We start from the raw sequence: 26,053 nt of genomic DNA on the forward strand, positions 1-26,053 counted from the left end.
AGTATGGAAACGCTCTAGGTTCGTTCTTCGTCTAATAAATTTGGAACTAATTAAAGTGTATTGAGCTATAGTGCCTTTACTACAACACGCAGTGCGGGAAGCTGAATCGGGCTATTTCGGTCCTAGATATCGGCCGCATTCTTTTGGGTCGACCTTTGAACGATTATGAAACCAGATATTTAGGCGCACTGGGATGGTTAGCAGAGCTACTTCAGGCTTTCTTCCTGGTCTACGATGATATGATCTGTTCAATTACACGGCGAGGGCAAAAGTGCTGGTATCGGCAGCCACATGTAGGTCTAATGGATATCAACGACGCCGTTTTACTGGAATCTTTTGTGTTATCAGTTCTCAAGTCACAATTTAGGGATCACCCTGCCTATCTGGACATTATCGAGACGTTCCATGAAGCTACTTTCAACACATAGCTAGGCCAGCTATGTGACCTTATCATAGCCCCTGAGGATAAAGTCGATCTAGAAAGGTTCTCTATGGAGAAGTACGCTATTATTGTCCAGTTCAAGACTGCGTATTATAGTTTCTACTTTCCTGTTGTTCTCGCTTTGCACTGGCTTCAGCTGGCAACACCTGACAATTTGCGTCAGGCTCATGATATCTCGATACCAATGGGCGAGGACTTCCAAGTACAAGATGATTTTCTGCACCTATTTGGAGATCCGACTGTCACCAGCAAAATTGGCACCGATATCCAAGATAACAAGCGGTTATTACTTTGAGTTCGAGAGTTTTAAGTATCATTTTTGGATATAAACTTCCTATATAGAGTAACTGGATCAAGCGCAGTCAAAATTCAGAAGACTTCACTTCGTAACTCGTGATAACCATATCCACGACAGACACCCGTACCATGAAGAGAGAAACTGCATGTTATTCTTTTGCCATTCTTAGTCTGAGGTCAGACCTCTTTAGCCTTAGCCCGATGAGGATGGGCAGCCGGGGACCAAGGAAAGTGACCAAGGGGAACAGTGAAGAAACTATTGCTAGTATTACAAATACCAGCGAAGGCATTATACCAAGCCGAAAACGCAGCTAAAAGGCCAAAAACACCGCCTGCCTTCTGAACTGTAATGATAATCTCGCCATAAGAGCTGCATTGAATGTGTGCAATGCCGAGTAGGAGGTAGTTCATGTCTAGGAAAAAGAACAGAGAGAACATCGCAAGACTAGATCTGAGCGTGCATAATAGCATCAGTGTAGTGAAAATGAACCATGCCTGCATATATAGATAGCTATCAACATATATTCCCACAATGCACTAATGCCTGAATTTGATAGAAATGGCTTACCAGCATGAACAGGCCCATCAAGGTCTCGTTATGACAGACTGGATCTACTATATCCTTCGTAGCATCGGCAGTATCGAAAGTTGAGATCAGAGAAAAAGTGATCCAATAAGCGCCGTATGAACAGAAGGAAGTCGCGCCAAAAGTATTTCCGATTGCCATTTCCCTGCTCTCATTAGCCCTAGATAACACAGTTTCAAGGGAATCTCTAATACCCAGGATGGATAGAACATACCACATTCCAGCCAGCACTTGCGCTATGCCACCATAATTTAAAGCAAGAGAAACACTGACACCTGACGCCTGTATACCTCCCACATTGAGGTTGATGCAATTTGAGAGGAACGAAGTGAGGGCAAATGCACATAGACCTAGGGGAGCAGGGTTGGCAAATTTCCGCACGTCAACAGGCAAAGACTGAAGTTCCTGTCTACGCGATGGCAGGCGTTCGTCTGGAGTATTTGATGGGAGCAAAGAGTAGTCATCTCTGAGTTGGGAGACCACCGGGGAGCCAATCTTGTCCTGCGTACTTGGCTCGATGTGATGGTTTGATACAACTTGGGTTTTTTGAACCTCTGTAACATTAATAATGTGCTCCATGAATAGTATTATAAGACCGAATGCTTATTTCGTCTTCGTGGGAAGTCGTTTGGCCAAAAAGATAGAAATATAATGGCCAGTGGGTAGAGAAAGGGCAACGGGGATGGGAATATGTAATATATTCTGGAGCGTAGATGGTACATACCCTAAGAGTCTTCGGCCCAGGCACTGTGCCTTGGCGCACAAGCAAGCTAGTCCCTCTTCCGCGCCCATAGAGTGTGTTGAATCACTCAAATCCGGGAAACATATACGGGGAAGTCCGCGGGCGCCGTCACATGAGCGTCTTTGGCAGGCTGCCGAGCCAGCCAGTGAAAGGATTTTCCGGCAATGACCCATGCACACAGAACACATATTTTTGACTATGCGGAAGGATCCGATAATCAGGGTTGGATAAAGCCGACTTCTATTACGCTCGGGCAGTGCCGCGAGGAACAGAAACTCAATCGCGTTGGTTGAAAAGACTATATTGGTGTCAGTGTCGCGCTTTATCTATGGAATATTTTGCTCTTCTGAATATCAAAACGGATAGTTCTATAAAGAGCATCTTGCACGTTATTTTCGACTGCTAACCTGCTTATCCCAAATTGCTCCCATGGCTAAATATGTCGGGATCAAAACCAAGAAGAATTATCAATTGCTATATTCATCGCAGGCATGCGTGATGTCCACTTGCAAGACGTCCAACCTACTTTGAATTTACTAGATATGGTCTTCCAGACCAGCACTAAGCAGTATAAAGACCTCTCACCCGTAGTATCTTGCCAAAGACAGGTCTCTATAGTCCAAAATTGGAGGTGATGCGAATTGCTACATGCGTTTACTTTTACCGGAGTGCGGCGATTCCCGGAAAATGTAATATTCATGACCAATATACTTCCCTTTTGAGACCGAACTTACCAGAAAGGGCATTTGCAGGCTATAGAACTGGCAGTCCCATACAAGATTGGAGGACATGCTAGAAAATTCTAATTGCCCTGGATGTCAATCTCACACTGTGATCTACCGGACGCTTGACCTGGCTAGATCTATATTATGCAGTAAGCAAGAGCCTGCTCAGGTCAGGTGGGCGGGCATTGCACAGAAGTTTCAACAAATAATGGCTATTCAGACGAAAAATCTAGGTTGGGTATCCTTTATAAATCCATCGTATTGCGCCGAGTTTCCTGAAAACAGAAGCAAAATCCCCACCCCATAATATCATTCCCAAAACGCCTCAATGCCCGTGGTCTGGAACTAAATAAAGAATAATGTATGTAAGATCGGCATGAAAATTCCTTGGGAGTCTCGAATACAAATCCCAAGGAGCACAAATACATGAAAGAGACAAACTATGCCCGCCAGCCCTGCACGAAGTCGTGCAAGCGATCAATTACAACACCGAAGATAGCATTGACACTGTCTGCGATAAGTTGCTCAAAGTGACGGATAGCTTCTTCCTCGGTCATTTCAAGATGGAAGCGCTCCTTCACTTTCAGGACGGCTTTGTCAGGCTCCACTCGAATATCAGGAATATTGGCATCCACCATCAAACTGAAGAGGTTAAGAATCAGATTGGCGGATTTGCGCAGTGTGGTGTAGGCAGTGTAGCAGTACTGCTTGAATTGCAGATAGTGGGGCGAAGTTGTGCCGCCCATGCCTTCAACCATTTCCTTGCAGAGTTTCATCATGGGTGCAAAAGGCTTTGGATCACGACCGAGGATGAAGCCAAAGTCGGCGTGGAAGAAGTGGCCATCTGGCGCTAGAAGCAGATTTTCAAGATGTCGGTCGCCAACGCCGAGGAGGTATGTGATGACGCAGTATCCTGCACATGATTTGATATATGTATCCATTGTTTCTTTGCGGACGCCGAGAGGCTCATTGTCATCTGGGTTGTTGGCTTGTAGATAGGTGAGGATGGATTTGTACTTGGCGGATGCTGCGGAGAGAGAAATTGAGGGAATGAATTGCACAGCGCCGGCCGTTGCGCTGGTGGCAAGAATTCGATAAGGAGTCAGTTTTAGATCTAGGTTCTCCTTCTGCAAAAGGCGATCCATCAATATGATAATCTGGATAACCAGTTGGTCCTGGCGAAGATCATCACCGACTTTGAACAGCATCGGATAGCGGCGACCTTCGGAAGTCTTGAATGTGATAAGCAAAGGGGAAAGAGTAGACTTGAAGACGTTCGATTCCTCGGGGTATAGTCCAACGACTGAAACATCGGGATTCAAAGGTAAGGGCAGGGGTGGATCTATGTTGATCAGGTCGTTATCAGGGTCACGGAGATATTTTTTCAGCATCTCAATCTTGCCAACTCTGTTTTCGCGCGCGAAGCGTACGTCCTTGGCTATTTTGGAGAGCACAGTGACCATTTCACCTTGGTGCAATAGTGTCTTTTTGTGCTCAGGATGAAGCTTCTCCAGTTCAATCATGAAGTAGTATTCAACCCGCGCAAACAGCCGACGCTGAATTGCATCAGCGTCATCAAATTCGACCATGAGGTACCAGTGTAGGTAGTTGCCAAGTTTGAAGTTATTAGCCGCACGCGAAATCAGGAAATGTGCAAGCGAGGACTCCTGCGGAGCCGCATCAGGTTGGTTATCCGGAGTTGCATCATATTTCAGAGCCTGCACCAATTGAAGAAGATACAGAAGCAACTCCTCGTCGTCTGCCTTCCGCAGTGTTTCCACAGCATACGAACGGACAGCAGGATTATCGAAGGTAGGACCCAGAATCTCCAGAGCGTCATCGACATCAATCTCGGTCCATTTAGGGAACATTTCAACCGCTTGCCGCGATTCTCCAACATCCCGCCAGTTGACTGATTTGACGAATTTTGTCAATGCCTTCTTCTCGCGTGTAAGATGATACCTGAAACGCCACACAAGGTCCTTCTCTTCTGCAGTGAGGTCTTGCGTCGGTTCATAGGAGATAATCATATTGAGATCATCCCTGATCTTTGGGTTGGGCTTCAGGTCACGATCCATGATGCCGGTCCGATGGCTTCGGATCAACCGCCTGTGTTTGTCCTCACATGGGTTTCCGATTTGGCCAACTTCCGGATCGTAGATTTGAATGATATTATGGGGATCGGCGTGTGAAATTCCAGGTCCAAATTGTACCTCCGGAACTGGCTTGAGAGTAGTATTGGGGTGGGGAGGTGCATTTTGGGGCCAAGAGGAAATGGGCGGAGGAGGATACTCGTGATCAGCCCACACAATGGGATGATCAAAGCGTGGAAATTCAACGTAAAGATCGAAATACTCATCTTCGAGGCTCTCTTCATCAGAGCTATCATCCTGATCTTTGACATGTTTCGGATATTTTTGCAGGGCTGCGTCAAGTTCAAGGGCACGCTTTTGAGCCGCTTCATCTGCATTTGTCTTCAGTTTCTCCAACTCCCGAAAGAGCAATTGATCCATCCAGTCAACACGTGGGATCTCGCCCATTTCATGTTTCTTGATCAAGACTTCGACCCGTTCCAGTTCCGCCTCTTCGGGTGACTGCTGTGAAGGATCACGGGTATTCGGTTTACGACGCCTAGGTGGCAAAACGGATGGAGTAGAGGTTGTAGCAGAGCCGTCTGCGTCCTTGTGTAAATAAACCTTGCACTTTTGTCTGCCCATCTTCAATTTTCCGTCCTCGTCAAACAAGGTGATTGTAGTTCCACCGAATGGGATGTGCGTAACCCTATCGGGAGCGAGTGGAGACATATCAACGATGGTGATTGCCAGCTGAGAATTACGCTCGGCATCCTTGATGGACATGGGCATCTCCAGCCATTCATTCCATACTCTGGTGGTTTTGAAGGCCCTGTATTTGGTCTTCATGGGCACGCCCAATGGCTTCGACTCCGACCATATCTGAGAGGTCACATAAAGGTCGGAGGTAGGGTCTTGGACGGAGGCAATATGCCGTAGCTCGGCGTTTTCATCAAGAACCGTGAATGGGATCGGCTTCTGCTTGCCCTCTAACGAGCCACTGTAGATACGTCAACGTGAGAAAAAGCTTGATTTTCAGAAAAGAAGGACGTACATCTTGATACGTATAGGTATGTCCACTTGAGTGGTCACGGCAAAGGTGAAGGCTTCCATCTCTGTTCCCCGTCTGGAGAGAGCAACATGTCGCTGCGTCATGGCCGATAAGGAACCGGCCTCGGGACGCGGGGAGGTCACGTGCAATGTCTACGCGACGCGACAAACGTTTGCGATCATCGAATGTAGCCACACATCTTTTTTTGGACTAGTGTGTTGTGAGGTATAATCTTTCTCTAAATTGGGCTACTGCGTGTAGTCGTACGCGATTAGTTGTCCCTTTTTTTCTTTGTTGAATTTTCTTTGTTACAACCCCCATCTCATCTCGCACTAATAAATCTGATCAAGTATGGCACGTCTCATTCACACAAACCTGGAGGAAGCAAATACCCCAGGTTCCCGCCCAACATCATCAACATCACCACCAGACGCATTTACTTCTGATAAAGAAAATCGGCATCGAGGTATCAATAAGAGAACTACCGCTGCGATGCCACCGGGTGCACAAGGTAAACGACGGCGGCTAGCCGACCGCCCCTCGAATGTCCAGTCTGCCCAATCTGCCCAGTCTGCTCGATCTGCGCAATCTGCCCGATCTATGCAGTCGCAAGCATCATCTCAACGAACCACCAGCGACACACGATACTATGACCCTGATCAGGATCCCGAAGAACGGAGAAGTGTACGGAGAGGGCTTCGAGATCTGGGTAGAGAACTAAATGGTAAGTTGCTTTGTCTGGAATTGAGACTAAAGTGATGGCACTCTAACATTTCTCACAAAGACACGCGAGGCGAGCTCATGCAGCCTGGAAACGATGGTATCCTCAACATTGTCGAACAAGCAAATCAATTCTACGCCAAAGTGAAGCAGACTGCCGACGCCACGCTCGATTCGCGCATCCTGGTCAATACCGCTGATATAACGCACAAGAAAGCCACCCAACTTGCCCTCGGTGACACCTCTGCCGGTATCGACGTAGACGAATTTGTCTCCAAGTGTGTATCGTTCATGCGGCGCGGCCCAAACAATGCGACGGCTTCAACAAATGGGACACAGGGACGCCGAGGGCGCCTTGGTCGAAGCCAAAGAGATCCCGATGCCAGTGACGAAGACGATGGCGATGCGATGAACTGGGACACACTTGGCCGATCGGCCTGCTTTCCTAGCAATGCTCGTCCAGCCGTGTCTGGATGGTTGCTTGGGCCGCTCTCAGTACAGAAGCGTACGCGGCTAATGACACAGCGAAGAGCAGCAGAGCAGATTGATCCATCGCAAGCCGTGGCGCCCCGAGAAATGGCACAGCAGGATCTTGGCCAGCAGGACAGCACGAATCTGACCCAGATCTGTTCTGAGATCAACAAGCTGCTTGCCAATAACCAGCGTGACCGTCAGAAAGCAGCCACGGATGAGCTTACCCTCGACCCAAATCTCACCCCGGAGAAGGCGCAACGAATCATGGATAAGCACAGCATAGCGGACGACGGGGGAATTCCCTTGTTTCGCTTCTGTATCAACCCGAAGTCTTTCGGACAAAGCGTGGAAAACCTGTTCTACGTGAGTTTCCTCGTGCGAGACGGAACAGTGGGTGTATCAACAGATAGTCGTGATCTGCCGACTCTGCGTGAGTATTCTTCAACGTGACTGGTTGATAAAGCACTAATAGTTTGACAGATGCGGCCGCGCCGTTCGCCCCCAGTGAAGCCCAAAAAAGGGCGTGCAAAAACATCAGGCGGTGTTTAGCCTCGACCACGAGACGTGGCACGAAATTATCGATGTGTTCAAGATTAAGGACTGCATCATACCCCACCGAGAAGAGAAGGAACAAGAGACTGGCACAAGTTGGTATGCCTAAGCTTCTTCTGAAGACACGATTCCACGAGTCGATGTGTGTTTTACAAGATACCCCTTGATCTTTTGGCTTGCATCACTAGGTCATTTAATAATCTAGCTTTGTACTATTCGTATTTGATGACATCTAGCGCATAATTTAAAGCATGAGGCCTAGAAGATAAATTCCAAAAATTCCAAAATAACAGGCTGCTTGCATAGTCTCTTTTAATGTACACAAGCCGGCCATGTATGTACAAAAGTAGACCATGTAGTTACCGAGGTCTCCCCAAGCGATGATAAATTCGGCCAGGCTCGATCCAAAGTGGAGAGATAAGATCATACGTCATTCGAAGGTTGTCTGGCCACTTGCTTTTCCCACGGAACTTCATAAAGCTGCTCCTGTTCAACCATTTACTATTTTACAATTGAACTTTCCTTTGGTCTGTTAGTGCATGAGATATTTACCTTCAAGAAACATCAACTGAGACATCCAACGCCAGGGAGCGCAACTCTCGAACTCAAAAACCACAACCAAAGAGAAAAGAAAAGGAAAGCTGCCAAAATGCCACAGCTCTTCCCAACCAACCCTTCTGCGACCATGGTAATTCGCCATGTGACACCAGACATCGTGACCATGAGTCTACCATTCTCACGGTTCGGACACCTGCAGTTCGGCGGACGAGGGACGCTGGGTGAGTGCTGACCCTTACAGAGCCAACCTACCAGGCGCATAATACCTCGGGGGACAGGGGATGATGTGCAGTCCTGTCAAGCCCACGGGGACCCTTGTTTAAGATCTAGCGCTAACGCTCCTTGCATGCGACAGTCAAGCTTGCCACCGGCTCCCTCGCAGTATTCTCGCCCGTCAGCCTAACGCCCGAAGTCCGCGAGACAGTTGAGTCCCTCGGCGGAAACGTCCAATACATCACAGCGCCAGATATCGAACATCACCTCAACCTCACCCCGTGGAAGGACGCATATCCGCAAGCAGAGATCCTGGCCCCGGAGGGTCTGTATGAGAAGCGGCAATCGAACCCGGAGTTCAAGGACACCCCGTTCCAGCACGTATTTAAGAAGGACGATAAACTGCCGCGGTCGATCTCGAAGGAGTTCGATGCCGAGTTTGAGAGCGAGTATGTGTATGGCCACGGGTCGCGCGAGCTGGTGTTTTTGCATAAACCCACGCGCACGGTCATCGAGGCGGATCTGCTCTTCAACCTGCCCGCTAAGGAGCAGTATTCCAAGAACCCCCGAAGCGTCGGGGACTAATTTCCTTACACGGCTTATTATGCCGCTGGTGTCCACCAAGCCGCCGGCTACATGGCACAGACGGTTTGCATGGTATATTCTCTCGTCACAAGATCGGGCAGCGTTCGATGAGTCTATGAGAAGGATTGATCAGTGGGACTTTGATCGTTTGATTCCTTGCCATGGTGATACTATCGAGACTGGTTCCAAGGGGATCTTCCGCGATGTTATGGCATGGCACTTGGATCGGAAGAATACGTAGTCTTCTTGTCTTGTCGAAATTATTGTAACGGTTGATATTTTTATTTTGACTCTACGGATGGGAGGTCATTTATTCATCGATATGTACAGTTGTTTAATTTGCTTTTTGGGGGACGTGGTAGGCAGCATTATTTCGAGTTTGATCTTCTCTCTTGGCTTTTCCAAAGTGGATATGTGTACATACTTGTTCTTGCGGCCGTTGCTATTCATAGTATCAACGGCCCACTAGTTATTAGCTCAAATTGTAAACTTTGCATCGCCCGCATGTTTCTGGGCTCTTCTTGCATTGTACATTTCGATTTTTGCTATGTCTGCCTAGTTCTGCTATATGTCAGACATGAAATACTACCATGTAGTAATAATGGAAGTAATCTTATGATCAAAACAATGAAAAATAACTCTACATCCTCATAAAAGATCATATCCATAGTTTTAAAAAAAATATAAAAAACCAAGCGTGTCGTCCCACTCCGTGGCCCCACGTCATAGGGCTGAGAGAAGAGAAGAGTACAGAGTAGGTACCTCAGATGGTCAGATGACTTAAATTAAACATGATGTCAATGTCGTCAGAGGTGTACAAGGTCTCTTCGCTTCAAACCGGATCTCCCCTGTCGGTAGCTCGTATGTTGTCTGTCTAAAAAACAGCACGCACCTGTCAGACAGCAACGATGATCGCCCTAAGTGGAGACCCAACCCAATTCCGGTTCAAATCAGAGCTATCGCCAATAGTCGATGGGATCGGCAGTCAACTCATCATTCGAAAAGCAAGCCACTGAAGTATATCACAATCCAGCACAGAAGAGCCCGTATTCTGTGCCAGCACAGCGGGACCTTTTCTAGCATGGGGAGGCTGGGTCTGGGGAAGACAGGGATGGCGATATGGAGGCAGCAGTCCTCCGTACTATCCAAATACTTCCAGGGCTATGCAGTACCTGTACGTCCTTATTCCCCACAGGTATAGGCCCACTCCTTGCTCGGGTGTTGAGGAGCAGTCAGCCACATTCCACATCAGCGGTCAGTCCGCCACGAAAAGTCGATCTCTTACCCACCCAAGCCTGGAAAACGGTTGGGCACGTTTTGTTCACAGTCCTTGACCAATAGTCACCTCGACTTGTTGGAAATAACTCGCTGTATACGGAACTGATCTGACGACATCTGGTGGCTTAGTTTGACTCTATTGGTCGCGCCTAATGCAAGCTGTGCTTTGTTTTTAGGTACTTGTGATTGAATTTCGTTTTTCTTGCTTTTTTAGTTTATTGGGTTTTCATGTTCGTCCCTTGCTTTAAAGACACACTGTCGCTCCCTCTCGGAGTTTGCTTGTCTGTGCCACCTAACACATTATATAGCTTCTCGTGATCCCCCATACCTCCCAACCCCACGCTACATTTTCACGAGCTTGACACATTATTTTCTTATACATTCACATCCTTCAGATTTATTAAAGGAACAGCTCATTGATTTGATAACACCCCAACAATGCCCGTCATTTCACGCCTTGCGTCTATTATCCTCCGCGTTGCGGAGATTGCCTTCGCAGCTGTGAATAACCCCGATATACACCAACTTATAAACTGTATCTGACACTTTTTTAGGTCGTCGCAGGTGTTATCGGACACTACCTTGCCGAGGTTAACCACAGCGGCGCAGATGTTGACTGGTGGCCCCAGTCACGATGGATCTATACTGAAGTAATCGCTGGCTTATCGATATTGCTGGGCCTCATATGGCTGATCCCGTTCTCGTCGGGATTCTTTTCCTGGCCTAGTATGTGCTCGATATACTATCTGGTGAATATAGACCAATGCTTACTGGACTCTAGTGGACATCCTCATTTCGTTTGCTTGGTTCGCTGCGTTCGGTGTCCTCGTCGACACCATCCGCCACTTGCCCTGCGGCAGCATCTGGTCCTGGCACTTTAGAGGAGACCAGACGTGTGGCCGGTGGAAGGCAGCTGAAGCCTTCAGCTTCCTTTCTGCTATTATCTGGCTTGCTTCTGCTATCGTGGTATGTGATGACACTATCTCATACATATAGATAAGTACTAATAAGCCTTTAGGGGATCTGGTTCACCTTCCGTGTTCGCGAAAGCACCACTGATGGAGTGTAAGTGACCAACGCACACGTTCTAATAACACGGTCTTGGTTGATTGATATTGACATACTGAACAGTCGCCGTCGCCGCTGGGGTCGTTCCGCCGTCTAGGTAATGGCATCGAGCCATCAAGTCTCTGTACAGCAGGCATCAACACCAGCACTCCGCCATGCACGACTGAGTATGCACATCTCGCCTCGTGCTCAGCACAATACCAGTGACATCAATCCTTTCACGATATTCTTGCTTTTTTGTTTTCTTGCTTTTCTTTTGTGCTTGCCTCATGATTTAGAGGCCAACGAATTACGACTTACGTTGATACCCTTGGTGGAAGAATATCTTGGTGGAATACTCTTTTCGGTGCTATGTTTGCAACTTGGCTGTTGATTTTGCGGTAAAGTCACTCCTTTGGAATATATTCTCAATACATATGGTTTATTTGGACGTCTATGGCTACGCAAGCTTCTGCCGTAATTTTTCCACAGCTATGGATATTGCTTCAACGGTGCTCAAACGCTTTGTTACACACACACCCTCGCCTACATATGTAGTTTCCAATACCCAGCTCGAGTAACAAAGAACGGTTAACAAGGGCATTCATTACCTTGCACATCTCCTTGTTCTATGTGGTTCCTTTTTCGCCTTTGTCGTCTTCCTTGTTGCCTTTCATTCCCTTTTGTCATTTTATTCACAATTATAAGCCCATCATGGTGGAAAACGGGGCTTAAAAACAATATAAATAGGCTATGTCGGACCATCATACAATATCTCATCAAGCCTCAACAGTTCTTGGCAATTCAACTCTTGCTGACTTTGAGTTAGGGATTCATCTTCCCTGACCATCGTTACCACAGTCCATCACAGTCGATTCCGCTAGCTTCGGAATTCCGGTACCAGAGAGAAGCCATGTCAGTGATGCTAGACAACACCTCAGCCCGGCTCTTTCAGACTGCACGCACTGGATTCCAAACCCGCTGCCAGCAGCTCATTGACGACATCCTACACAATGACTTATCGCTTGAGGATGAACTCGGTGATAGGGTAAGTCAGCTTCATCTGTCATTGGAACAACTTAAACGAGCCGGACAGATGATGGCCATTGATTGCTCGACAAATGAGCTTGTGCGTGTTGTACCTATTGGATTTTTCACCGTTCTGATCGACCGCCCCGGACAGATCCCGATGTCCGAGTTCGATTGGGCCTGCATTTACACCTCTGACACTTTGAACATGCTGACCGCTGACTTTATGCGCCACAGGGCCTCCGCTGATGTTGCCCGCAACCTCGAGACTCAGTCATTCCTCTGGGATCTAGCTGTGCCGTTCCCGGTAACGATTTCCCAGGCTGAGGATTTTGCCCCAGAGCCATATGTCAATGCTCTTCAGATTCCTCCTGCTGCTAGTATGGCTCGTATGAACTCTCGGATTCCGGTGAGGCCTCGCCCTCCTCCCCCAGTCGACACTTATGTGGCTTATAACCGTCCTGTTCCTGGTCCTTATCCCCCTGCCTTGCCCCCACGACCTGTGCCTGAGTCCGAGCCTGTCTCCCCAGCAGGTGCTCACGCTCTCGGCCTTCATAGAAATCCCAGCATGCGTCCTCGGTAAACTCTTATTATATATTCCCAGGTTGATTCTCATCATTACCCCTTTCCAGAAAAGAAAACGAAAAACAAAAAAGAGACTTACATACTTGTTGTATTCCAGTCATTTCATCGTCTCGTATACTTTCATTGCCAAAGCCGTCATTTATTCCATCTTCAAGATATACTTCAATATAACTTACCTTGAGAATCTAGAAAGCTTTAGTAACTTTTCGGCTCCCAGTAAAACGAGTCATTAATCCACGTAGAATAAGAAGAATACTTGACACTTTTTGTATCAATTCTGTATTAATGCTCACGTGTATCAATGGTGACGCGGTATACTTCGGCCTCGAGAAGTGATCGGTTCTTGCCTTATTAGGTACTATGTCTCCAGTTTTTCTTTGGCCAATATGTACTCCTCGAGTTGGGGCTTTCCATAATTTCCTCATTTTCTAGGTTCCAACTTTGTCAACTTGCCAATGTCATGTCGCATTTTACCAGTCATTTTTTCGTAGAGCTTCCCTGGCACTTTCATTTCATTTCATTTCATTTCATTTCATTTCATTTCATTTCATATCTGATTTTTCATTTCTCTGTTATTTTGTCCATTGTGTGGTGGGTTTCTCTTTTTCAACCTTGGAAGCTATTATTACATACCATACTATGTATTTCCATATGGCCTATATCTTGATGATATGCATATTATAACCATCACAGGCCCTAACTTAACGCCGAACTCTCCTTCAATCTTCTAGAGCAGCTTTGATTGGGCATTGTAAACATTTTCGGCGGCTAATCCTCAGGTTCGCTATTAGTGGGCACGAGCAACTGGAGTCTACTTGATAACATTAGGTTGAATGCATGTTCCTTCTGCTTCCTGGCTGTGTTGTTGTGATCAAGCCAAAGTCCATTAATTCCAAATCAATCAACAACAGTGAACTCGACTGCGTTAGATGAGGCAATCATTATAACCGGTCTTCCGTCGTTATCAACAGGGTCAACAACATAAGCATTCAGCCAGCATCGCAATTTCACCACTGTATTGGCATATTCTTCCCGATCCCCCCAAGTCCACCAGTCAATGTAGCCACCCCAATACTGGTATCGATAGGTGTCCCCGACCACTGTAGCGGGATGCAAATCGGAAAATTCAATTGAAACATGTCTAGTGCAGCTTTCCCCTGGTTGGAGGAGGCCCAAGAAGAACTTATCATCGGTGACATTGACCTCAACGTCGGGGTCATCCACCATAATCCAGCCCCCTTCGCGACTTGCTTGGTCCAAGGCAGTCATTGATGTCCACCCGGGTGCACGAGGGGCCCAATTCACAACCATCTTTCGTTGTGTTTCGAGCTACAAAAGAGGAAGGGATCGGCAAAAAACCTATTTGACGCGATCGGCTTTCCGTCCTCTCCTTGAACAACACAAGATGTATCTTTCATACCTCCGTCTCGCCTTGGTTCTCCTCTTTGTGAAAGATGCATCAGCTTGTAACCGACCATACTCCGCCTGGATGGCCGACAGTGTCATCTCCCGCGCTCAAGCCATTGTTCAAGAGGGCACCGCTCCATCAGCATCCACATATCTTCAAGTGGGATTCTTCCAGTCTTCCATCCTCCGCTTAATCGACTACTACCATACACCTGAATCAGTCTGTGCAGAGAACGACTGGGGAAAATACCTGCAGTCCAGCACAAATAGCATCACGCCATACCTTCTAAATGCTACACAAGATAGCAGCTACCCCCTCGACCGGCTGTCAACCGGCAAAGGACTATTATATCAAAATGAGAACTTCAAGACCTCTACCGCCTCCGACAGTCTCCATTCGCTTCGTGATTCTGTCAATCTGCAGCGCAGAAATGCACTTGGCGGGTACTGGTATTTCAATTATCCCAACTGGAGCTATCTCGACGGAATGTACTCTCTAGTTCCGTTCCTCTTGTCCTACACTACTCACTTCGATCCCACAAATGTTACTGTACCTGACGATGTCATCCACCAACTCGATCTGCTCTGGACTCACTGTCTTCACAATGACTCAGGTCTCCTGGTCCACGGCTACGATGAGTCGAAAAGTGCATCCTGGGCGAATCCAGTTACCGGCGCGAGTCCGATCGTCTGGGGCCGATCTCTAGGGTGGTATTTCATGGCGCTGGTGGACAGCTTAGAGCTATCTTCATCCTTCCCGAAGCGCGTGTCACACTATCTTCTCCGAAGACTCACCCAACTGGCTGGATCTGTGATTTCAGCTGCTGATCCCAACACCGGATGCTGGTGGCAAGTTGTGGATCAACCGAATAAGGAAGGAAATTACATCGAGTCTAGTGTGTCTGCCATGTTCACGACCGCCTTGTTCCGAGCGGCTCGACTTGGCTATCTCCCCGATAACCTTGCTTCTGAAGCAACGAAGACAGCGGGCAAATGCTATGGTCATCTCCTTGATGCTTTTGTGGTCCGGAATGACAATGGGACACTCGGGTACAACGGGACTGTCTCCGTCTGCAGCCTGAATTCATCGGCATCGTATGAGGTAAGCTTTTGTTCTGTCGGAAGCTCAGTTCGCCTGCTAATTGTTTAGTACTATGTCTCGCAACCGCTTTTATATAACAGTGTTCATGGGACAGCAGCTTTTGTTCAAGCGAGTTTAGAGCAAGAGATCATGAACCACTCGAGAAACTCTACGAAGGGAACTTAATAGACTAATATCTGATTCAATGTATGCGGTCACTTTGAAGTGGATCCAAAACGAATGATCGTGGACATAGAATAAAGTATTTTCGGTCAGAAACATACTCAATCAAGCATTTTGAGATCAGAAGTTAGCCATGCTATCGATTGTATCCGTTTCATTTTCTCTATCGAGGCTCATGACAACATCCATCAACTCTAGTGATTCTGGCGGTGGACTTGTTGGGCTCTCAGCAGGTGACAGAGTAGTGGCACATCTTTGAAGAGGACGGGTACATAAAGAATAGCCGTAGGCCAGGGGACTTTATCTATTTATTTTGTTAATATCTTTGGGGAACTCGTCCTAGATGGGATCCATGAGGTCCACGGCGGATTTGATATCGCCACTTGGCCAAGCCAGCAACCCGGATGACTAAAAGCCAAGGACTAACGAACGAGGTTGCCAGTTCGACGTTGAAACGGAGGAATTCCATCACTTCCTTCCCCCTGAGCTCCAGATCTCAGATAAACACTGTATATATAAAAAAAATGCAGTCGCGACCGGACTCTGCCGGGGCAAGTGCGCGATCACCCTCAGCGGATAAGTCGTCAACCTCCAAATATTCCTTGCCGGAGATCGGGTCGCAGTACAAGGATGAAGCGCGTGACAGTGATGAACTAAGCTTCGACTTGGACTTAGGCGACGTGCCTCTTCTGCCCTCGGAAGTCCACGACATGGAGGCTCAATCGGAGAATCTCGAGCGCGATCCGGTGTTTTCTTGTACGCCCACGGGATTCTGTGCCTGGCTTCGCGGCCCGACGCCGGCGCATGTCTACTACATCAACCCATGGTTCCCTCGTTTACAGGCTGCGCCGGCGCGTCTGATTGATCGGAAATTTCCGCACAGGAATTCAAAGATCGCGCTTCTTTTTGGAGGTTTAATCTTTTGGATTGTCGTGTTCTTCGCGTCCTTGAAAGCTTCTGTCGCGGGCCAAGAAGTTCCGGGGTATGGGCAGCCCGTCAAGCTGTCTTGTCACCACCGTTTATGGTGTGTTTCTATTTTTATCCCTAATCAGATCATCTGATCTTGTGAACCTAACCATATCTATTTAGGAGCAATTCCACAAATTGTGGACTAAATGGTGACCTTTGTCGACCATTCGAGGACCAATCCTTCGCGTTCCGCTGTCCCTCTGGCTGTGCGGCGGCGATTCTCCTGGAGCCGTATGTCGTTGGCGACCAGGAGCTCAATTACCGACCGTTAGTCGTGGGAGGTAAGCCATTCAAGGTGGATGGTCATGACAGCGGCACTTACCGCGGCGATTCGTCAATTTGCGCGTCGGCATTGCATGCAGGTCTAATTGATGACGCAAGGGGCGGATGTGGCATCCTGCACCGCACAGGCGAGCAGAAAAACTTCCGTTCTATCATGCAGCACGGAATCGAAAGTATCGAGTTTCTCTCGAGCTTCCCGATGTCATTCCGACTCGGTAATGAAGCGTCAACCCCAGACTCGAGCGAGACAAAATCAATCAAGTGTTCTGATGCGCGCTGGTCGCTATTCGCCTTCACATTGATCTGGACCACCATCTTGTCATTAGTCGTGACATCGGCACCGGCATTTTATTCCATGATATATTTCATTGTCTGGTTCCAAGTCGCCATGGCGTCCGACCCACCCTCTATGGGGAGCTATTACGACCTTGTGTCAATTGCGCTCGGTCGATTCCTGCCTGGTGCATTTGTGGGATTCGTGCTGTATTACTTCTGCGTTCGGCACACGCTTAAAAATTTGGATGCGCACTGGGATAAGACTGTTTTGTGGCTGGGCGGCTGCTGGGTTGGCGCCCTGAACACAGACACATTCGATCGCATTCCAATTTCTCGCCTCACACCCCATGATATCCAGCAGCAACCGGGTGCTCTCACAGCTCTCATCATTGTAGTCGGGTCTTTGGTCGCAATCGCCTTTGGTCAAGCACACTGTTTCCGTCGCGAGGGCCGCTTCTTCCCTACGATAAGCATATACGGCGTCCTTGTTGCAGTTGTTCTCATCCTTGTCGCCGTTCCGCATATGAACCTACGCATCCACCACTATATTATCTCTCTTCTCTTCCTACCTGGAACAACTATGCAAACGCGACCCAGTCTCCTATACTCAGGTATCCTTATTGGTCTTTTTATAAACGGCATCGCCCGCTGGGGCTTCGATTCGATCCTCCAAACTCCAGGCGCTCTCCTTGATGGTGCCAAACTTGGGACCGTTCCACCAAAGATATATCCTCCTTCCATGACGGATGTGAACAATCTCGTCTTCTCATTCCCGGACCTCGAGCCGCATGCCGACGGTCTCAGTGTCTTGGTCAACGACGTCGAGCGCTTCCAGGTCTTCAGACCTAAGGATGGCCAACCTTTGCCAGATTTCACTTGGTCTCGTACTTATCCCCACGAGTTGGAGTATTTCCGTTTTGGACTGGTTCATACTAATGCTTTGGGCGGCCTTTGGTATGAAGACTTTTCTCCACCTGCCGTTTGGGGCGCTGATGGTGATTTTGTTTTCCCTGATCCTGAGATCTCTGAGGATCCTGAATCCGAATCCGAATAGACAAATGTGGTATATGCCATCTGTACATACGCAAATTCTTGTGTTGAAATTAGACATAGATATTCTTGATAGATTTGCGATGCATAAACTCTGAGCTCTGGAATCTTTGGTAATTATGTACATACATATGTAGTTATCTTTTCTCGGGGGGGTTAGTCCCTCATACAGTAAGTTTTACAATTCTTCCTTACTCACATCCGTGTGGGATCAGTGAAGTAGACACCGATATATCCGACTGGATTAACACATCACTCCGAGGTTGCCCAGGTGAAATTCTGCCAGTTGTTGTGGTTGGAATAAACATGGGCTGGATTGCGGTTTGCCAAAAGAGGTAATAGATCGTGCCCAAGGTGAAAGTAGGAGGTTGACGCTGATTTTTATATTCTTACTTCGTTGGAGAAATGGCACTGGAAAGTATGTATAAACGGATGGACGGGCATTTGGCCTAGCGGTTGTTGTTGGCGACGTTGGCGCACTGCTACTTTGGATCCCCGTCCATCCTCAGCTTGAGTACCGTTTGATCTCAAGTTGCCGGATCGCCTCCGGGCGAAGATTTTTTTATTGGGATTCTTTCCCGATGATGATAATGCGACTAAGCAAGCTCTAGAGCCACAATTTCCGGAATTCATTGAGTTTCTATAGGCCATACCTACTTCACGATGGTGACCGTTCCATCACACATGTCATTTGTGTAGCATGAAACCCATGGTCACCACCCCATAATAATACATCTGCCTATAGAGCTGGACGCAAAGCAACCGTGAAAAGCTTTCATTCCTTAATATAGCCACGACATGATACCTGTACAATACTTTGCTTCCCGCCGTCCTCTATCACCAAAGCCGTGAGCTTCCCCCCTTCACACAACCTGAGTCAAGACCCTTTGTGAATGTGCGGATAGAAAGAGACGTAGAAGCATCGTGGCCATAGACAACGGTCGTGGTATTTGCGAGGGGATCTGCAGTTGAAGTCTCGAGGCTCGAGTATAGCTTTGACTGATGTTTATCAAACATCTAGATTGAAAGTATATCAGTATGACGAAAAGATTGAAGGAGTGGAATAGAAGTAGAATCCATACTTGAGCCCAATTCATGCCCTTCTTTTTCGGACTAGGCACATGCGTATCTAAATCAATGGTCCGCATAGTCATCACGCTGGACGGGTCCTGCTTCTCAAGCTCGATGCCCGGTACTAGTCCCGCATGAACGACAACCACCTGGCCCATGCCTGGAACTTGGCCGACATTCAGGATCACTGGACACTTCTCCAGCCACTGAGCTTGCTCGTCGCTCAAAGATCGCGCGAGTGCACGCTCACCAAGTTCCTTGGATGAGAAAACAGAGTCCTTATCGTCATCGGGGGTTGCGAGAGTTTTGGTCTTCGCCATCTCGTATCGATGAAGCAGAATCCGGTCCTCGTGATTCCCGCGAACACTAGATGCCGAATGCTGCCGAGCTAAGTCCACGACTCCTGTACTGTTTGGTCCTTTGTTGATCAGGTCACCGACAAAGATAAGGTGATCGCCACTTTTCTGGTTGAAGGAGACTTTTTCAAGAAGTTGCACCACTGTTAAGGCTCGTCAATTATAAGAATTCCCGTAGCTGGAGGGGTATTTCTTACACTCCTCTTTACAGCCATGCACATCGCCCACAATAATTAGCCGTTTCCGACTCGTTTCCCCCGAATCCACTCTCGCCAAATCTCCAGGCACCAGTTCTGGGTCCAAGGTACGGATCTGAACCAAGCCGTCAAACTGAGGGGGCGAATTTGCTGTCTTAGATGTCGGATCAAGTGAATGCAACAGCGAGTTTTCGTCTTGTAGTCGTGGAGTAAGCAGCATTCGCCAACCAATCCATGCAAATACAGCCAACGCGACATAGATCAGCACGTGCCGGAAGCGCGGCGCGAAAGCTACAGAGAGAGCCATTTGGGACCATCCCGGGGGTGTGATATCATCCGCGGGGGAGCTAGAGCCGTGCTGGGGACCTCCAGGGGCTCTAGATTGCCATCCGTTTCTGGCAGAATCAATCAGTGGGTGAGAATATTGTGGAAATTGATCTGAGTAGGAGGGATGGTGAGTTGTGGTCGGGTGGAAGTCGTTATCTGCGCTGTTGGACTCGAAGTCTTGCGGATGGGAGTCGCGAGACGCCATGGTCCTGCGCCCGAATTGGGTTCGATATTCTTGAATCAGAGTGTACTTGTATGCTTCATATGTGCTGCATTTATCTGGTGAAATTGAGCGGGAATTGGTGAATGTTAAGATTTAGGCAGAATTTAACCCTTGCGGCTCTGACGTATATCTACCCGCTTTTTGCTGCTAGGTCCCGAGGTGGTAATGCTTGACTTTATGTTCCTTATGTTTTAAAGTTGATTTTTGTTCCTTTGGTTTATTTGTACATTTTACACTATCCCCGGTACTGATCATATTCCTCTGCTTCCCGTCTGCGCAAGTTTACCCGCTGGAGAACAATCTCATCATACACCTCTTCCACCTTCTTGCCACCCTTCAGCACCTCTTTCTCGTGTCGAAGTGCTTCCTCCTTGGTCATGCAAACCAGTTCATTGATGTTCATTGGGACGGTCTTTTGTCCCTCTTTCTCAAGGCTCAGATCCATATTCCATCCGTGAGCAGGAGTTTCCCAGGGAATGAGAGCAAGTCTGCTAGAGACGCCACTGATCGGACTTTTCCCCCGGTATACTTCCTCCACAACGAATGCAATATCGTCCTTGCTGAGGGGGATGCGAAGCCCCACGGTATCTTGACCGGTGACTTGTCTAATCATTCGTTCATACAAGCCTAGCATAGCACTCAAGATGGTATCGTAGAGCTTGTCGCGGCCCTTGGCGCCCATGTTGTAGTCAAGCGGATAGCCAGTAATAGTGCAGATAACGTGATTGGCTACTGTGTAACCAAATACTGCAGGCATGGTACCCAGTACTGGGAGGATGCGGGCCCGGAAGTCAGGAAGAACTCCAAGCTCACCAACTTGGCCCTTGGTGTATTCATCCTCAGGGAGAGGAAGTAGTGTAGCTTTGCCCGGGCCCGGTTTCTCTGTCGAGAACACGGCTGCAACGCCAGACGAAACACCAAGGAGCTTCAGTCTGCGGCGTGTACTGCGGGACAAAGGATCATCGGTGCTCAGCGAGATGTCGCCGACCACAATGCGAGTCGGGTCCGACTTGCATCCTGCGCCCGTCGACGAAATCACGGGCAAGGAGTTCGAGTGGCAGTAGTGTAGCAACTCTACCTTGGACGTAATGTTGTCGATACAATCCAACACGAAATCTGGTCGACGGCCCTCTCCGTCGTGTGTCAGAGACCACGGGCCGAGGAGATCCTCAGACGCGGCCTTTTCATAGAGCTCATTTCGACAATCGAAGATGACCCACGGTGCGATTTGTTCCAATCGCCTCCGAATACAATGGACCTTCGGTGTACCGACGTCAGCCAATGTTGCAAGGGCGTGTCGGTTCAACGATGATAGTGTGACTTGATCGAAATCGATGAGCCGGATTTTGGACACGCCTGATCTGGCCAGGGAGGCAGCGGCATGCGAACCGACACCACCACAGCCGACAACGACAACGAATGACGATCGAAGCTTAGCAAGGCCTTCGTCGCCGAGGAACACACGGTTGCGGGCGAGTTGTTCAAGAATCAAGTCTACCAAAGCGAGACAGGCTGAATGAGATAGGTTCACAAAAGCAAGTCATAGAAAGGTCACATACCATCATCGTAGTCTCCTTGTTGCGCTCTGCGAGCCAAAGCTGCACTGCGCTCATCTTCCTTGCTCAGCTGTACTCCATTCGAGGCAGCGCCAAAATCGGTGAGCTATAGTCCGGCGAATCAGTTTTTTTTGGTCCTGTAGCTAGCTGGGCACTGAATGCGCAGCTTCACCGGTGCAACTCACCACTTCTGCGCGATGCAAATCATCTATACTTGGGATCGAGGCCTTCAGGTCATGAACAGCTTCCTTGCGCTTGTATGACTGGTACCCTAAGATAGCACCTGCGACAGCTGCGCCAGATACAACAGCCGCCGTCGCAAGCTGTCCGTGGGACGAACCAGCCTGACGGTGGAGCCAAGAAGACATGGTTGCAATCACACCCTTATCTTCCGTATTCTGGGTGTCTCTCGGTTTGCTTTTATCTTCGTGGGAGGTATTTCGATCAAATTCGTTATATCTGGTATCCAGTTCGTCAGAATCGAATCCGTAGTCGAGGTCTGTATCGTTGGGCTCTTGCCACCATTTGGATGCTGGTGGAGCCATTATGGATGTGGGATGTACTGACCATCACAAGTAGCCGACCGGTGCAGGCATGGACTTCTTTTAACGGAATGTACATGCAAGCCAATGCGTTCATCAGTGGAACCACGCTGGCTATCACGTGCCGCTGTTCTGGGTAATTGTGCGGGGACTAACAAAGCGGTAGGATAGGCGGTAGACGTGCTCACTACGCGCCGCCGCACCACCGCGTCCACCAAGTGTTCTGACACACGCATGGGATGCTCAGAAATCCTACAATTCGATTTCTCAGTCAATTACCCCCTAACAGTGTCATATATGCTCTTGCATCATCTCATCCGATAGAAAGTTGTTGTTGACAGACCGATGCAGCTATCAGTCTCGATGTCACACTGCAGAGCCTGTCCGAGAAAGTCGCGTCTGAGCATAGCTTGATGTTGATTCCGATAATACTTTGCCGGTCAATGCCAACAACCACCTCTTATCGCTTGAGAAGATGCAACAGCGACGAGCTCATTGCGCTTACTTCTTCAATATCCATTACGAAAGGTACGTTTTTTTTTCACACTGGTTCTCTGGTCTCTGGCTACAATGCAGATTCAATGGAATATCGTGTGCCAAGTCCTGATGACGATAAACCTCACAAGAGCTTCTCATGACATGTCGGGTGAAAGAACCCGTCGGGCCATGGACTTCATCCCCCTGATACCTCGGAGTGGAAGAAGACATCGGCCCACAAGTGTGTGATTGAACAATGAACAGAGATCTGAAGAGACTCGGACCTTTGATATTTCTTGCTATGTGTTGTCTTGGCATCGCATCAATCTTTGAATATGTTCCACTAACATCGCTCAGAATTGCTGTACATATTCTAGATCTCCAAAATCTCACATCGCCTTCGGTTTTCTTCGCCAATCACCCTGTTCCTTTCCTAGTACTATATTCATCATGAGGTGCTCCAGATCCCCTCATATGATAGCCCAGTGATGAGAAAATGCGGTTACATACTCCGAGGCCCTGTATATGTGCTTCGTCTGTACGCCTTTCGAGGAAACGACAAGCACGCCGGTGACGAGTGACAAAACATGGTAGTTTTCAATCTGAGGGCATATTTCATTACCAATCTGTGGTTGGGATCTTGAGGCTTCTTCCCCGAATCAATGCATAGCTTGTTTTATTCGGCCCGTTTCTGGTTTCTAATAGCTCTTGGCCTTTGATGTCATATATCTATAATACAAATTGTCCCATCTCTTCAACTAGCGTTTATTTGTTCTTGTACAAACTCCATGGAGACAAGCACGATTTGGTTATTACACCTTGGCAAAGCTGATAGAACCTTGTAGCTAACCTAAAAGCATATCATAAACATCTCCCAAGCCTTGCTGATCCAGCGAGGTTATCCAGATCACAGGTTTATGCTCGGCTCAACTATATCCGTCGAAGCGTCGCTTGGTGCCTCATTCTTGAGGTTCAGCATCTCCCAATTAATATTAGGCCCCTTGAACTCGTCATCTATCAAACCCCAGAAGACAAGAATGCTAAGAAACAATCCCACCAAAACGGGTGCCTATAGTTCATTGAGCCCAGGGTAACTGGAAGACTAGGCGAGAAACAGATCGTAACACCCAAGGCTGTAATCCACAGCGGCGCAAAAACATTGCAAATATATCTCCATCGACCAAGATCGAGCGGCCACTTTGGGACACTGCGCACGACCTCGCGTAATGAGGATAGCCTGAGGAATGGTGTAACTCAAGTTCAATAGCGTAACTGCAGAGGTAATGATGGAGTTGAAAGCCGTGGTGCTGGCAAGATATATGAGACCATAAATAGCAGCAAAAACCCTAGAGGCTATATTCGTGCGAAGCGGGAATTGGAGCCGCTTGTCTATGTTATCGAAGAAATCTGGAAATGGAGTACCTCGGTCTCTGGCAAATGCCCATGCAAGACGCCCACAGGTGACCCACTGTGGAGGAAGACATGCTGCGTATATGATTGTCAAGAGTACCCTAAGTGCCAGTCACCCTTATTGATCCTGTTGCTTGGTATAATAGTTCCATGGCTGCCATTCCGGCGTTTATTACTCGGTCCATGTCTTTCATGGCAACTATCAAGACTGCTAATAGCGGTACGGCTGTACAGAGGCCAATGGCTACGGTCATGTTCCTATTTTTAGTTAGCGGGCATGGTAACAAAATCGGGCATTAGAGACAGAGGATGAGACGACTCTTGGCTGACATGATCTGTGGGAGTCGACGGCCCGGTGATTGCATTTCTTCGGCGATATGGATCGCTCCGTCGCTGGCCCCAAAGCAATACATCGAGTTCATAATTCCGAGAAACCAGGCGGTGCCATTGTTCCATCCACTTGTGCCCTGACCAGATCTGATGATATCCGACCTGGGATTTGTATGTTGGCGCATGACAAGAGCGGTTACAAACCAAATGGCGAATCCGGATAATGCGAGATATAGAGACCATGATGTGATGAATGGTAGTTTCTTGGGGCGTAAGAGAAGGGGTGTCACTATGCAAGATAATCCGAGTCAGCAATAAAAGATAAAACAACCTGACGGTCATGGTGCCTGACTTGTCACAATAATAGTAGCAAGATACACACAGTATTCATGCCATTGTTTGATCCCGAAGTCTGGACGTAGAAATCGACCGAGGCCCAGGGCCACACCAGCCACAAGAGACAAGCCAGAGCAAGTTATCATCCACCATCCGAGTATAGACATCCAGCCTGTCACAAAAGCAGCAAATCTCTTGTTCTTCTGGAGTGCAATTGCGTAGACAAAGTGGTATTGGCCCTATAACATGGTACCTGCAATTCAGCTCATATGTCTTAGTGAGCAAGCACACTATAGGTGGCATACTCCAGATGAAGGGAACGCCGAAGCTAGCTCAGATAGTCCTAGCGTTATGATCCACTGCACAAAGCAAGCAATGATAACAGAAAACAGAGCCACTTGGGACCCTCCATATCTGAGATTCTGTCCGAAGTTACTTAGTGCGCCGACCCAAGCATTCGTGATACTAGATATTTCAGCATAATAAGTGCAAAATGTAATCGGATGGCAACATACTTGAATGCAAAACCGAGGGATGCAATGATAGAGAATGATCGTTTGAATGCTGCTTCATGGCCTTGGGCGCGCAGAATATCATTATCGGATGCTGGGATGCTGTTTGTTTCTTGGGGCTGAGAACCAGCATTACTCTCATTCATGACTTCGTGATTTACGGGCTCACTATGGCTTTCCACTTGTTCCATTTTGGCTAGGGATATCCTCTCGTGTGACCGTTTTCCTCGGAGGGGGAGCATCGGCGCAATTTCGAATACCCGCGTCAATAGCGGGCGATTTCACAGTTTTATAACTCGGTTTAGTCAGTAAGGATTAAATCTTGTAGTTAAAATCCCCGCACTCTACAACCACATTATCTACCGTCGTGTTACTACCCCGTGCCTGTACCTTATCTCGAACCCCAGTACGAAGACCAAAGTTCATTCGATGCTCAAGAGTAAATTCTATTGGACAAATCTACTAAAAAATGCTCGAGTCAGCTGCAACATTCAATAGTTCCCACACCCACA

General features: G+C 48.0%; 15 protein-coding genes across 15 annotated transcripts; 8 read left to right on the forward strand and 7 right to left on the reverse strand.

Annotated features, from left to right (window-relative positions):
- Positions 1–491: 491 nt before the first annotated feature.
- N7471_007494 (uncharacterized protein) lies at positions 492–839 on the forward strand (the record flags this gene model as incomplete). Its single annotated transcript, XM_057280213.1, has 2 exons — positions 492–724; positions 785–839. 2 exons carry the CDS (start codon positions 492–494, stop codon positions 837–839), a joined length of 288 nt encoding a protein of 95 aa, XP_057134473.1.
- A 77-nt stretch (positions 840–916) lies between these two features.
- N7471_007495 (acetate uptake transporter family protein) lies at positions 917–1,904 on the reverse strand (the record flags this gene model as incomplete). Its single annotated transcript, XM_057280214.1, has 2 exons — positions 917–1,234; positions 1,308–1,904. 2 exons carry the CDS (start codon positions 1,902–1,904, stop codon positions 917–919), a joined length of 915 nt encoding a protein of 304 aa, XP_057134474.1.
- A 1,328-nt stretch (positions 1,905–3,232) lies between these two features.
- On the reverse strand, positions 3,233–6,174 carry N7471_007496 (phosphatidylinositol 3-kinase VPS34; the record flags this gene model as incomplete). The annotated part of the gene is made up of 2 exons (XM_057280215.1): positions 5,919–6,174; positions 3,233–5,864 (listed from the first exon to the last, which is right to left on the reverse strand). Exons 1-2 carry the CDS (start codon positions 6,017–6,019, stop codon positions 3,233–3,235), a joined length of 2,733 nt encoding a protein of 910 aa, XP_057134475.1. The 5' UTR covers positions 6,020–6,174.
- A 92-nt stretch (positions 6,175–6,266) lies between these two features.
- Positions 6,267–7,828, forward strand: N7471_007497 (uncharacterized protein; the record flags this gene model as incomplete). Its single annotated transcript, XM_057280216.1, has 3 exons — positions 6,267–6,639; positions 6,700–7,539; positions 7,590–7,828. 3 exons carry the CDS (start codon positions 6,267–6,269, stop codon positions 7,826–7,828), a joined length of 1,452 nt encoding a protein of 483 aa, XP_057134476.1.
- Positions 7,829–8,310: 482 nt separating this feature from the next.
- N7471_007498 (uncharacterized protein) lies at positions 8,311–9,017 on the forward strand (the record flags this gene model as incomplete). Its single annotated transcript, XM_057280217.1, has 2 exons — positions 8,311–8,440; positions 8,575–9,017. The coding sequence occupies 2 exons, from the start codon at positions 8,311–8,313 to the stop codon at positions 9,015–9,017; spliced, it is 573 nt and encodes a 190-aa protein (XP_057134477.1).
- Positions 9,018–9,036: 19 nt separating this feature from the next.
- N7471_007499 (uncharacterized protein) lies at positions 9,037–9,258 on the forward strand (the record flags this gene model as incomplete). The annotated part of the gene is made up of 1 exon (XM_057280218.1): positions 9,037–9,258. The coding sequence occupies one exon, from the start codon at positions 9,037–9,039 to the stop codon at positions 9,256–9,258; it is 222 nt and encodes a 73-aa protein (XP_057134478.1).
- A 1,475-nt stretch (positions 9,259–10,733) lies between these two features.
- On the forward strand, positions 10,734–11,460 carry N7471_007500 (MARVEL domain-containing protein; the record flags this gene model as incomplete). Its single annotated transcript, XM_057280219.1, has 5 exons — positions 10,734–10,796; positions 10,850–11,021; positions 11,077–11,261; positions 11,314–11,360; positions 11,427–11,460. 5 exons carry the CDS (start codon positions 10,734–10,736, stop codon positions 11,458–11,460), a joined length of 501 nt encoding a protein of 166 aa, XP_057134479.1.
- A 795-nt stretch (positions 11,461–12,255) lies between these two features.
- On the forward strand, positions 12,256–12,954 carry N7471_007501 (uncharacterized protein; the record flags this gene model as incomplete). Its single annotated transcript, XM_057280220.1, has 1 exon — positions 12,256–12,954. One exon carries the CDS (start codon positions 12,256–12,258, stop codon positions 12,952–12,954), a length of 699 nt encoding a protein of 232 aa, XP_057134480.1.
- An 899-nt stretch (positions 12,955–13,853) lies between these two features.
- On the reverse strand, positions 13,854–14,267 carry N7471_007502 (uncharacterized protein; the record flags this gene model as incomplete). The annotated part of the gene is made up of 1 exon (XM_057280221.1): positions 13,854–14,267. The coding sequence occupies one exon, from the start codon at positions 14,265–14,267 to the stop codon at positions 13,854–13,856; it is 414 nt and encodes a 137-aa protein (XP_057134481.1).
- A 94-nt stretch (positions 14,268–14,361) lies between these two features.
- Positions 14,362–16,013, forward strand: N7471_007503 (uncharacterized protein; the record flags this gene model as incomplete). The annotated part of the gene is made up of 2 exons (XM_057280222.1): positions 14,362–15,465; positions 15,514–16,013. The coding sequence occupies 2 exons, from the start codon at positions 14,362–14,364 to the stop codon at positions 15,628–15,630; spliced, it is 1,221 nt and encodes a 406-aa protein (XP_057134482.1). The 3' UTR covers positions 15,631–16,013.
- Positions 16,014–16,151: 138 nt separating this feature from the next.
- N7471_007504 (LCCL domain-containing protein) lies at positions 16,152–18,208 on the forward strand (the record flags this gene model as incomplete). The annotated part of the gene is made up of 2 exons (XM_057280223.1): positions 16,152–16,651; positions 16,717–18,208. 2 exons carry the CDS (start codon positions 16,152–16,154, stop codon positions 18,206–18,208), a joined length of 1,992 nt encoding a protein of 663 aa, XP_057134483.1.
- An 833-nt stretch (positions 18,209–19,041) lies between these two features.
- N7471_007505 (putative serine/threonine-protein phosphatase) lies at positions 19,042–20,360 on the reverse strand (the record flags this gene model as incomplete). The annotated part of the gene is made up of 3 exons (XM_057280224.1): positions 19,042–19,221; positions 19,287–19,774; positions 19,829–20,360. The coding sequence occupies 3 exons, from the start codon at positions 20,358–20,360 to the stop codon at positions 19,042–19,044; spliced, it is 1,200 nt and encodes a 399-aa protein (XP_057134484.1).
- Positions 20,361–20,613: 253 nt separating this feature from the next.
- N7471_007506 (tRNA threonylcarbamoyladenosine dehydratase) lies at positions 20,614–22,479 on the reverse strand (the record flags this gene model as incomplete). Its single annotated transcript, XM_057280225.1, has 3 exons — positions 20,614–21,872; positions 21,938–22,040; positions 22,120–22,479. The coding sequence occupies 3 exons, from the start codon at positions 22,477–22,479 to the stop codon at positions 20,614–20,616; spliced, it is 1,722 nt and encodes a 573-aa protein (XP_057134485.1).
- Positions 22,480–23,860: 1,381 nt separating this feature from the next.
- On the reverse strand, positions 23,861–24,617 carry N7471_007507 (uncharacterized protein; the record flags this gene model as incomplete). Its single annotated transcript, XM_057280226.1, has 3 exons — positions 23,861–24,022; positions 24,098–24,421; positions 24,480–24,617. 3 exons carry the CDS (start codon positions 24,615–24,617, stop codon positions 23,861–23,863), a joined length of 624 nt encoding a protein of 207 aa, XP_057134486.1.
- Positions 24,618–24,659: 42 nt separating this feature from the next.
- N7471_007508 (amino acid/polyamine transporter I) lies at positions 24,660–25,732 on the reverse strand (the record flags this gene model as incomplete). Its single annotated transcript, XM_057280227.1, has 4 exons — positions 24,660–24,982; positions 25,046–25,268; positions 25,335–25,494; positions 25,545–25,732. The coding sequence occupies 4 exons, from the start codon at positions 25,730–25,732 to the stop codon at positions 24,660–24,662; spliced, it is 894 nt and encodes a 297-aa protein (XP_057134487.1).
- Positions 25,733–26,053: the final 321 nt, after the last annotated feature.

This window comes from Penicillium samsonianum (assembly GCF_028829775.1).
Source record: "Penicillium samsonianum strain IBT 33392 chromosome Unknown utg000004l_segment0_segment0, whole genome shotgun sequence".
Classification (NCBI taxonomy): Eukaryota; Fungi; Ascomycota; class Eurotiomycetes; order Eurotiales; family Aspergillaceae; genus Penicillium; species Penicillium samsonianum.